At 34.2% G+C, this 12,634-nt stretch overlaps 1 protein-coding gene and 1 pseudogene across 1 annotated transcript; one reads left to right on the forward strand and one right to left on the reverse strand.

The window, feature by feature from the left end:
* The first annotated feature begins 5,140 nt into the window (after positions 1-5,140).
* LOC120142054 lies at positions 5,141-5,650 on the forward strand (annotated as a pseudogene).
* A 3,188-nt stretch (positions 5,651-8,838) lies between these two features.
* Positions 8,839-12,116, reverse strand: LOC120142172 (UDP-D-apiose/UDP-D-xylose synthase 2-like). Its single transcript, XM_039156904.1, has 9 exons — positions 11,707-12,116; positions 11,295-11,387; positions 11,035-11,142; positions 9,905-10,019; positions 9,694-9,827; positions 9,491-9,592; positions 9,312-9,404; positions 9,075-9,210; positions 8,839-8,980 (listed from the first exon to the last, which is right to left on the reverse strand). The coding sequence occupies exons 1-9, from the start codon at positions 11,971-11,973 to the stop codon at positions 8,868-8,870; spliced, it is 1,161 nt and encodes a 386-aa protein (XP_039012835.1). The 5' UTR covers positions 11,974-12,116; the 3' UTR covers positions 8,839-8,867.
* Positions 12,117-12,634: the final 518 nt, after the last annotated feature.

The raw sequence follows: 12,634 nt of genomic DNA on the forward strand, positions 1-12,634 counted from the left end.
CAAATTCCCAAACTCTAAATTCTCAAATTCTCTGAAAATGAGTCATCTTTCTGCTGTTGTTTTGTATGATGGAGAAATTAAGGAAGCTGAAGAGGGGGTTGTTTTTGAGTCAGATCATTATATCCCCTTAACCTTGAAGAGAAACATCACAATTGAGGAGTTAATCACAAAAATTTCGTTAAAGATTCGTGTAGCAGGCCAGAGAAGACTATCTTCACTTCAGTACAGATTTCCTACTGAACTTTTTCCGCTCACGTATACATCATTTCAGCTTTCAAACGATGATGATGTTTCTATGATGGTTGATGCTCATATGGGGAGTTCACAATCTCTTATTGAAATGTATGCCACTTTTATTGAGGTTCGTGCAACTCGTGGTCTCTCATATTCCTCTCACTTTGGCATTGCATATCAAACTGATCAAGTTGATAGCCCGACACAACTGATCTGTAATGATTTCACATCATTAATGGCGGATCCAACGCCATATACCATGCCATCAAGTTCAATAGGAAGGCATTCATCTGCAACTGCTTATGATCTCAACCCACGTGGCTTCACCAATAATCCATATGGCAACATCTCTTCTACTTCAAGGGGCAGACTTTCATCTGCCAATGTTTTCGACTTACATATGGAAATGCCAACGAGACGACAGTCTATTCACATCCCACATGATACAATGGCCTCAAGTTCAAGGGGAGGACACGCAAGCGGGAACTTATTTGACCTCAACATTGGATTATCGGAGGAACCCTCATCTCCACCAGAAGAACCTCTTCGGGAGCCAGGTGCAGATGGTGCTGAAACGGGATTATTCGTTGAACCTGACTCACCACAGTTTAACGTACATTCTGATGATGACGAGGATGACGTTCCGATAAATACAACACCAACCGAACTTCCTGCACATATGTATGAGGCTGATTATGATGCAATGTATGAGCCTGAATTTCCAGATCTTCCTGATGTTGGCAACTATGGACTTCAATCATCAGTCAATGACAGTAATTTACATATTGGAATGGAGTTCGCATCGAAGGAGGAAGCAATGATGGCAATAAAGAGTTACAATATTCGTAACTCAGTTCAGTCCCGAGTTGATCGATCTAACACGGAGAAATATGTCTGCTACTGCGTCCAACGTGACAACGGATGTCAATGGATGATCCATGTATCAAAGAGGAAGAGGAAGAACAACTTATGGGAACTAACCAGATACAACGGTCCTCATACATGTTGTGCAACAGGTATAAACCAGGATCATCCCAACTTGGACTCCAACATTATTTGTCAAGCAATCATGCCCATTGTGAAGCAAAGCTCTCATATAGCTGTTGCAGTGTTGATTTCTGCTATACAGTCACAATATGGGTACACTGTCTCATATAAAAAAGCGTGGTTGGCAAAACAGAATGCCATTTGCAAACTTCATGGCGAATGGGATTCCTCTTACAACGAGCTGCCCAGTTGGTTTCATGTTGTGCAAAGACTTAATCCCGGGACAATTATTGAGTTCGAAACTCAACATCATTACGTGAATGATCGAATGGTTCGCGATCGCTGCCAATTTTACCGAGTCTTTTGGACTTACCCTCAGTGTATTAATGCAGTCAAGTACTGTAAACCAATTGTCCAAATTGATGGTACTTTCTTGTATGGGAAATACAAGCAAGTTTTATTATTGGCTGTGGTCCAAGATGGAAACCGCAATATTCTTCCTGTTGCGTTTGCCCTCGTTCAAGGAGAAGACACTGAGTCTTGGGCTTTTTTCTTTAAAAATTTACGTTTACATGTTGTCACCAGGGAACGACTATGCATTATTTCAGACCGAGGAGCCGGGATAAAAGCAGCAATGGACTCTTTGGGTACAATGTATAGACCTCCACATGTTCAACATCGTTATTGTGTCCGTCATATTGCTGCAAACTATTACAGAAAATACAAGAAGAACGATGAACGTCAGTTAGTCGTGCGGATGGGTATGTTACTTTTTCCCAATTTTTCTATCAATTTCTTATTACTTATTTATACTTCATATTAACTATTACATATTCCTAATGGCTTAGGTTACAAACTCTTACCTCAAAGGTTTGAGTCGATGCTACAAGAGCTGTTTGGCAAAAATAAGAAGGGGTGCGAGTACATTATGGACATCAGCAAAGAAATGTGGACAAATGCATATGACGGGGGGTATCGCTATGGTCATATGACAACAAACTTGGCTGAAGCAATAAATTCAACCTTAAAGGGGGCGCGTCATTTACCAGTCACGGCGTTGGTCAAAACGACTTATTTTCGTTTGGGCCAACTCTTTGCAAAACTCGGTGGACAAGCTCTTACTTGGATGCAAAACGGACATATTTACCACCCAAGACTAGTAGCCGATTTACAGAAAAAAGTGACTGCATCAAATGGGATGTTAGTTACAAAATTTTCTCGCACCCGTGAATTGTTTCGTGTAACCGAAATGCCACGTCCGCTGCAAGGGATTGAAGCTAACTCTTTCAGAGTTAATCTGCAAGAGAGGTGGTGCGATTGTGGTTTCTTTCAAGCACTCAAATATCCATGCTCTCATGTCATTGCTGCTTGCTCACATTCGCATTTGGACTACAAAAATTATGTTGATCCCGTATACCAACTTTCACAAGTATTCAAGGTATATGAATTTGAGTTTCCGCCCATAGGAAACGAAAGAGACCCAAATGAGATTCAAACTTGGCTTACAATTGTACCAGATCCATTGCTATTGAGGGACTCAGGTCGTCCAAAATCTACTAGAATACATTGTGATATGGATATTCGGGAGAAGTCAACAGAACAAAAACGATGTGGGCATTGTAGAAACATCGGGCACAATAGAAAAAAATGTCCAGCTCTGTTATCATCATATAACCGTTAACTCTTATGTAATTAATATTGTATTTAAATGAATGTTTTTTATTTCTAATAATTTAATGTTATTGCATTTATATAATTTGTCAATGTATGTACACCTAAATAATTTTTTTTTAACTTTTAAATACATAAATATATTTAATATATTTATTTAATATATTTATTTAATATAATAATAATTAATATTATTAGTTATAATTTTTTTTTAAAATATAATAATAATTCCACCTTCTAAGTAGAGAAAAATATTAAATTAAACAAATTAAAAGTTATTAAAAAATTTATGTATACGATGACACATTTCATGTTCTGATTGGAGGATTAAATTTATTAAATTAAATTTTCAATAAGACTAATTTTATAAAATATGTAAGTCTTGAAGATTAAATATGTAATTATACTAATTTATTAACTTATGCATCAATATTTTCGTTAAATATTGATATGAGATAACTAGATTGATAACATTTAAATAATTAACTGATAAAATTAATAGATCGATAATCAAAATAAAAAATACTCGAAACTTGATAATTCTTACATTATAATCGAAACATTTTACATAATATATTATTAATTTATAATAATAATAAAAATAAACTATTTATTATAAAACAAAATGCTGAGTTGGCAAAGGCGCGTCCCCGAGGACGCGCCTTCCACACGTGGCATCCAACTCAGCGAAAAACACGGGTAAAGCGCGCCCCCGGAGACGCGCCTTTGCCAACTCAACAGAAAGGGTGCTACTTCTGAAAATATTGGTCAAACGGTGTCAGAAAAGTAAAATTAAAAACAAACGGTGTCAGTTATGTAATTTAGCCGGGAGAAAATTACAAACGTCACCTGGTAGATTCGAACTCTAGCGGGTTAAACCCATGAGCGTAGCATGCACACGCCTTAACCACTAGGCCAAAGCCACGCTTTTCAAACATATTTCGCCTTCAAAATATATTAAATAAATAGTTTTACTAAGAAACTGAGAAAAGCTTTCTATCGATGGTGATGTCTGAAAAACTAAATAAAAATATTTAAATCAATTACATACAGGAATGGACATAGAGGAGACATGTTGTTTCTCTTAAAAATTTTAAATTCATATATATTTTAGATATTTTTTTATATTTTCTATTAAAAATATGTTTTGCTCCCTTAAATTTTTTAAGTTTCTCCCTACTTAAATTTTATAAATTCGTCTCTCCTAACATAAAATCATATCCGTCTCTGATTACATTAATCCAAATTTAACATATTACATTAAAGATTCAATCGTAATTTATACGTAGTTTCTGAGAATTGAATTTAGTAAGAAGTCTAAGGACGCATTTCATCTTGTTGTTTTTATTTTTAATTATATTAATTTTATCATTGAATTGATTTAATTGTATTATTTTTGTCTTTTGATTGATGTTGATCATTATGGTATTGATTTAAAGATCTATTGTATCGACATGATAGTATATAATATTCACGTGATGATAATGTGATACAATGGTTAAAATGATATTTTAACCGCGATCAAAGGCATAATTAATTTTTTAATTGGGTTTAAAAGTATAATTGAGATTTTAGTCGAGTTTAAGGGTGTAATTGATTTTAATTGAAAGTTCAATGATTTTTTTAATTCCATAACTTGTTGAATCCATCCAAAGTCTTGAAGACTGATGTCCATCGTCTTGCTCCAAAAAGAATCTGTGAGGTTTCATCAAACATGCAAATAAATCAAAACCAAATAGAAACGGAAATAGTGAAGGAAAAACAAAAAAGGTACCAGCATCTTGATCTAGATCTAGTATATGATGATTACAAGAGTAATATATATTCGTAAGATTCTTTTAATTATTTGACAATAAACGTTCAAACATCTCTGTAGAAGTCATATTCAATCTCAAAATCTCCAAAAATAACAATTCTTCATTTAATCACTGAGATTGCTTAATTCGTGCTTAGATAATATTATACACATATTGTTACATATAGGAGCCGACCGAACCATAAACACCTATGGGACGTGGTATATCCAACCCATGGAAAATGGTAGATCCAACCCATTTTTCAAGCATTAAAGATAACTCAAAAACGTAAGCCTAAACACGAAAAGGAAAGAAAGAAGCCTTGCATTGAATTGGGCCACAACCACCAATTCCTAACGTAGTTGTATCTGTACGTAGTTTCTCAGCATGCCATATCCTTTCACCCAACTCTTTGCTATAAATACCCTTGAACCCTTAGGCCCTAACCACGCAACAATCAACAATTAACTTTCCATTGATTGTTTTCTTCTAGTTTAACAATATGGCTAGCTCTATGTCCCTTAAGCTTGCATGTGTTCTGGTACTGTGCTTGGCCGTGGCTTCACCCCAGGCTCAAGGGGCAATAACTTGTGGCCAGGTCATATCGTACCTGGCACCCTGCATTGTTTACGTACGAAACAATGGTGCCGGTGGTGGTGTGCCTGCAACTTGCTGTAATGGGATCAAATCTCTCAACCCGATCAACTCCTGACCGCCAATCGGCTTGCAAATGCATCAAAGGAGTGGCTGCCAGCATTCCCGCATCAACTATGGCGTTACCAACAAACTCTCAGGCATGTGCGGGCTGAACAGCCCGTACAAGATCAGCCCCTCCACTGACTGCAAAAGGTTACTTATGACCCAATAATGCTTTATGACATCAATTAGCAAATGGTTAATTTCTTAATTGATTAACAGATGTGTTTGTTTTCGTTGTTGCATTGCAGCGTCAAGTGAAGTTAGCCATGGAAGTTGGTAAGCAAATCGAAGGGGAAATAATAATAATAACTAAATAATAAAAATGGATGTTAAAAATCCGTAGGGATAGCATATCCCAAGTCGTAATAAAAGAAATATGAGTTTTATGTTTCTGTAATCACGTCTAATGAATAACATTTCTATGTTCATCTCTGCAAAACTAATATAAATATTTATAATATTTTGATGTTGAACATCAAATCAAATAAATCCACGTTTGCTTATTCATTGTTATTTAAAATATAAGAAATATTATATATATTGTTTACCTTATATTCAAGTGATCCACTTCTAGCATATCTAGATTAATTTGCAAAGTGGTCTTCGAATTAATTTGGAGTTACAAATTGCCTAAAAAATTAATAGTAAATAATAAAAAATTTCATTGTAAAATCAAATATTTTATAAAAGTATAATTATAATAGTAATAGTAATAGTAATTAAAAAGAGAATAAAAATAAATAAGAACATATTATTATAAATTGAAGCTTTATATTAACTTATCTTTCTTCAACGTCATTATCATTAGAATATAAATAGACATTTGCTCTTCAGAGAATCCTTACTCTTTGAGAAATTTATAACTTATTAATGTTAACGATCTTATTTTCTTTAGTTTCCATGTGATTGAAAATACCTAACTCATTAATGTTATTTATAGTGTTAATCTTAATTTTAGTTTAAAATAATTTTAACACTTTGAATTTAATGATATTAGTTTTTATTCATACGTATTTCGTAAGAGTTTTATTCACTTGCATTCACATCTAATTATTATTAAAATCTTAAATAAATTCTTAATATAAATGTTATTAAAAATTGTATTTTACATGAATTTATATCGAAAATAATATTATAATTATGATTTATTTAAAGAATTATTTTTAAAAAATTTAAATGTCAATTTTAGTAAGGCTTGAAAAACCACACATACAGGCCTCTAAACACATTTTAAAGGTCTAACTAATTTATAAAATTTTATGAGAATATTATTGTATTATTTAGCATCATTTTTATACTTTTGTAATACTAAAATGCATATAAACTATCATATACATTACTGGCTTACCCTTTACTTGAGAAAAGGGACAGCTACTCTCTATTTTCTATTAAAATTGACATAAAGAGATGTATAAATAGTTGGACTTCTACCCCAGTTTCATCTCTGATCATACCATCCAAAAACACTCATCATAAAAACATCAAACATACAATATATCATATTTATAAATTTCAGAAATCATTTCACAGGTAAATGTTACTATCTCAACATACAACAAAAAAAGAAGTTGATTTGCTAATCTCCACAATCTTCTCCTTTCATGTGGCTCATAAGGGTTCATCAACTTCTTTTTCTAGCCAACCAAACATAGAAATGACTCACATCAAACAATAGATTAAAAGGAGTAAAATTACGAACTTAAAACATAAAAATCCTTCAAGTAACTTTACATCACCTTTTAAAAAAGATGATAAGATTTTCTTCAAGCAGCTCATAGAATGAGATGATGATTCTTACCTTCTTGAATCTTGGATAAACGATTTGAATGAAAAAGTTTGATCTTCCAATAACCACACACTAGGGTTTGAAAGGAAGAAGGTATAAGAAAGAAAGAAGAAGTGTGTGATGTCATGTTCAGATTTTGCTCATTCCTTTCCTATGTAAATATAAGAAAAAATAAGTTATAATACTAAAAAATATCCCCTTGGATTAAATAGTCATTTCAACTCTTTTTATTTTTTTTGAGCATTTTGACCTCCAACGTTATTTTAGGACAAAAAAATCTTAATGTTTGACTAAATAGTCACTATAGCCTTTATTCTTTTTTAGGAGAGCATTTTGACCCATAATATTTTATTTTAGGGTCAAAAGATCCCTATTTTAGAGCGTTAACCATTTGTTGACTAACGTTTTTTTATCCACATAGGGGTATTTTACCCCAAAATGAAACGTTTGGGGGTCAAAATACTCCAAAAAAAATGAATATGAGCCAAAATAACTATTTAGTCAAAAGCTAAGAGCATTTTTATCATTATGCCAAAAATTAATTGGAATACGATCTTGTTTTCAAAACAAAGGCTAATTACCCTTTGGTTCTTTACTATTTATCCTTCATTCAAAGATCTCATATTTACTCTCAATTAGGTCTAATTTTCATCCAGTTAAGTCCAAACGTAGTTCAACGAACCCAATCTCACAACCTAATTCATTCATGGTTCTAGTCAACATGCAAACATTAGCTCAAGAATTTGAAACGTTACAGAGTTGTTAGTTTTGGGGCATTTTTCTTAATTCTTAATTTTATTTCGTTGATATTTCATTGGTCAATCACTTGAATTTCTCCTGATGATGATGGATGAAAGAAGTTTTGTATATCTTCCATTTGACATCCTGTCGGAGATAGTGAAATGTGTCGTTGGATATTCTTCTCACGAGTTTTTTAATCACGTGTGGTTTGCAAGGTGTCCTAGAGCCTAGAGGTATCCACAAGAGAGAACATATATGTAACTGCATTCTTGCATAACTATGGTTGTCATCTTTAGCTTGCAGCCTCATGGTTTTTCCTAAAAAAAGGAATTACGTTATGATTATTAGAGGAAGCTTCTGATAAAGCGGTTCTCTCTTTTATTTAAAAAAAAATCTGATAATTTTTACTCAGATCAATCAATAGGTCAATAAATCAAGTAGGTTGGATCGGATAATTTTGAATATCCCTACACGGGATGGGCTATGGATCGTTAATTAAATTTGACCGTGGAACACACTTTTATTTATTTGGGGAATGGTAATGGATACAATGATAATTTAAGAACCAAGAGCCGAGAAGTCAAACAAATTAACAAGTACATAAGAAACTAGGAGAGCAATTGGGGGAACGAAAAGAAAAGTAAAACAGCTTACATTTGCTATTGCATACAATGATATAACACCCCTAACAATAACATGCTCAAAGCTCCACAGGAATAATCATATTACTCACACATTACCCATTTCCTAGTAATAACGATTTCACGCAATACCATACACGTAACATAGCTGTCTGAGCTACAGTTGGGTATCGACTACCAACACGGGGAAGACAAACAAAAAAAAGGCAGGAGGGTAATCAACATTATGATATATTTAAACGAACGAAAGAAAATATTTTCCAATAAGAACATTCCGTGAATCCTTAGCCGTGGCTTAAACTTCTAGTCTCCTTAGGATGCACTAGGTTTTGCAATGGATTTCTTAATAGCCTCGGCATAAGTCCTGTGTTGATAGGTTAGGGTAGATTCAAGCAAATCCCACAGGGATGTCTTCGGGTTCCAACCTGATGCAGTATTAAACAGTGATCGGATGCTCAAATTCTATTATGAGATGAAAAATCGAAAGATTATATGAGAAAAGAGAAAGCACAGCAGTACCAAGTTGTTTATTTATTATGGTCATGTCAGGAATTCTCTTATCACTGTCATCGTAACCTTCGCCATAAAATTCCTTGGAGCTGACATCAACTGTTGGCGAATCAAGTGAAGGTTCTCCACTAGCCTTGGCATAGACCTGAAGAGCCCAAAGGCATGACAGTACCAAGTGATAAATTACATACGACCAATGCATCACTGTAAAAATAATAATATATTAATAGGAACCATATGCTTCACCTTAGTCATCATCTCAGCAAGTTGCCGAACCGTGACTTCATTGTTTGGGTTACCAACATTAAAAATATGACCATTGGCCCTGTCTGGATTTTCCTGCTCAGATGACACCACCAGTTTAGTTAATGTGGAAATGACGGAGTGGAGAGGGAGAATGAGGCAAAATGAGAGATAATACGCACAATCATCAAGAGAACAGCTTCAATAGCGTCCTTTATGTAAACAAAAGTTCTCTGAGATTGACCACCATCAACAAGCTTAAGTGGTTCACGGCGTAGGAGATTCTAACCACCAAAAAAGGGGAAATTACCATTAAAATTAAGACTATTGAAGGGTAGAAAGGAGAAATTATACTTCCTAGAATGGGAAGAGGAGTTCAACTAACGTTACTAAAGCATGCAAGAACTCTTGGAACTCCCTCACTTGGACCATCAATGCCAGGAATGAAGTCCATCCTTGGTCCAATCCAGTTAAAAGGCCTCACAATGGTGAACTCAAGGCCATTCTCAGCCCCCTCAGCTGCAACAATAAAAAAGAAGTCGATTAAAATTGTTTCAAGCATCTCTAAGGGCCAGGTTATTTAGCAATATGCTAACCATAAATGAGCCTCTCAATCAATTGCTTAGCACAAGCATAAGACCACCTCTGCTTCTCGATTGAACCAAAAATGCAGGGAGATGTAACTTCATTAAGAAGATAGTAGGCAGGATCCTATCACATGAATCACAGAATGTGTTAGATTCGCAAAGAAGGAACATGTTAATATCACCTATCAATATGAAAGGGGAAAAGGACCAATAACACAAAAGTAAAGTTAAAGTTTAATTAATAAAAAAAGGTTAAAGTTTAAAGGAGAAAAACAATGCAAAGCACATTAAATCATTCTCGGCATCACCACAGGTTTAGCCGTATGCATAAAATCTTTGCAAAAAGAAGATAACTTGAGAAACAAAAGTCCTTTAAAAAAGGCATAGTTTTAACATTTCAGCTTCATGAAGCAAACCGATGAATATAGAGCTTTTCAAAAAGCAACTAATTTTAGCATAAGCACAATTAAAACCAAAATAAGGTTGCTTCCTATAGTTGTTGTCCAGGTAAATATTATTGACGAAGAAGAGAAGACAAATTGTATTCAACAAATTTATAAACTCATGGAGCATATGAATCATAAGTAGAGGAATAAATATCCCACAAGGCTTGAGACTGTTCTAACCTCTTATACATAACAGGTTCACCAATAGAAATGTTTAGGAATAACAAAAGCTCTCAAGCTTTAAAAAAGTGAAATCCAGTTAAAAAATTGGCGTAACTTGTTATAAACCACTCGCAGATAGAACTTGATAGACTAAATAAATACCTCATAAACATCAACTACCACAGTAAGTTGCTATTACATTGACCCAAACAACCACACAAACCCCCATCACATGAGCCTCCGTTTGTTTGTTTTTGGAGGGCATTGACCAGTGTTTGCTGACCATCCAATTTCAAGATTTATTCATTTAAAGTCAAATATCATAACATTTCAACTCAATACCAACTTGAAAAGTCCTTTTTTCCTTAAATATCAAGCATATACATAAAAAAATACACCTCGAATCTTTAAAAGACAACCGAGTGATCTTATTAAACCATACATGTCGTCCAGTTAAAAGCAACGCATAGATATAAGTTCTTTTTCCAAAAAAAAATTAAGTTTATTAGAAAAGGGAAAGCGAAAGATTACCTGACGTAGAGGAGAATCTTTAGGAAGAAAGCTTCCAATAGTTTTGCCATATACTTCACAAGTAGAGAAGTGAATCAGACGCTTGTTGTTCTCTGAACAGTACTTCACCTATAAAACCACAAGTTCACAGCATCAATTTCAACTTCGATCTTCAAAACCTCAGCATAACAACCAAATTTACCCTCACATAAAATCAATCTAATTAAAATGGAAACTAACAAATGGCACACACACAAAACCGTTACAAGAGAAATACTTACCACGGGAAGTGCATCGATAAAATTGCTGTAAATCGTGTCAAGTGGACGAGTATTATAATCAGCTGGAGTACAGATCGCCGCCAGATTTATCGTCTACATTGCCACAAATGCAATAAAAACCAAATCAATCGCCATAAGTTCAGCAAGAACTTTTGAAGAAAAACAGATAATAAGAAACTATCTTTTAAATAACAATGAGAGAAAATTAGCTCAAAAAAGTTCAAAATCAAATAAATACATGAACTGAATGAGATCTAATTAACTAAAAACAAGAAAAGAACCAAATAAAATAAAAATAAAACCGTTTCGGATGGATATAAAGAGAAATTTCAAATGATCTATCATGTCCTACAAACGTTGTTCAGAAAAAAAGAAAGAACTAGAAATTATATCTAAGAGAGAAAGAAATTACGAGATCTGCCATCTTGATGAGGCCTTCGAGCCTAGAATCGTGCTTGATATTAAGTCGGTGGAACTGAATACGGCCAGCCCAAGGGAGAGAGTCAGGCTCGAGAAGGTGTTTGATCTTGTCATTGTAAACGTCCAAGGCGAGCACCTTGTGCGGCGTCTCCGACATCAGTTTCTCGCACAGGTGAGAGCCAATGAAACCTCCGGCACCGATCATGCATATAGTTATTGGCTTTATTGGCCTCCCATCGAGATCCATTCTCGTTGCCATTTGAAACGACACTGGTTTCTTTATGAACTTGGAAGGCCCGAGACGTCGAAGGAAAAATTAGCAGCTTGAAGAAAAGAGCGAAGAGATATTGAAGATGAAGAGAAAGGGAAGAGTGGTGGGCTGTGTATATATACGGAAAGGAGGGAAATGACAGAGATGGACCCTTTTACAAAAGGTACACTAAATTAGGAAGCGGGATTAATGCGTACTCGCGAGGAACCATGTTTTAGATTCAACCTGAGTACAATTATTTCAAGGGTAAATTATGAATTTACTTAAACTTTACTTTCTATTTCACTCATTATACTTTTAATCTTTTTAATTTAATCACTAAAATTTTACACTAACTTTTTTTAGTCACTACACCGACTGTTTAACGACGTTATCATGTGTATAAACTAAATTATTTCTTTAATTCTTAAATTTTATATCATAAAAAATAAGATTTTTTTCCACTTGAAACCCTAATAAAACTCCTTAAAAAATAGTCAGTGAAAGATTAGTTCTCCCAAACAATCCTTCGCTTAATTCTTCATCAATGGCAACAGAAAGCCAAATTTCATCTCAAATACCCATATCTTTATCTCAAGGCTCTCTTTTCCTCCTCTATCCTCTTCTCTCTTCTTCTTACCCTTCTCCTTTCTTTCAAATCCTTAATTAT

The sequence above is a fragment of the Hibiscus syriacus genome, unplaced genomic scaffold, assembly GCF_006381635.1.
Source record: "Hibiscus syriacus cultivar Baekdansim isolate YM2019G1 unplaced genomic scaffold, ASM638163v2 tig00110819_pilon, whole genome shotgun sequence".
In the NCBI taxonomy this organism is placed as follows: domain Eukaryota; kingdom Viridiplantae; phylum Streptophyta; class Magnoliopsida; order Malvales; family Malvaceae; genus Hibiscus; species Hibiscus syriacus.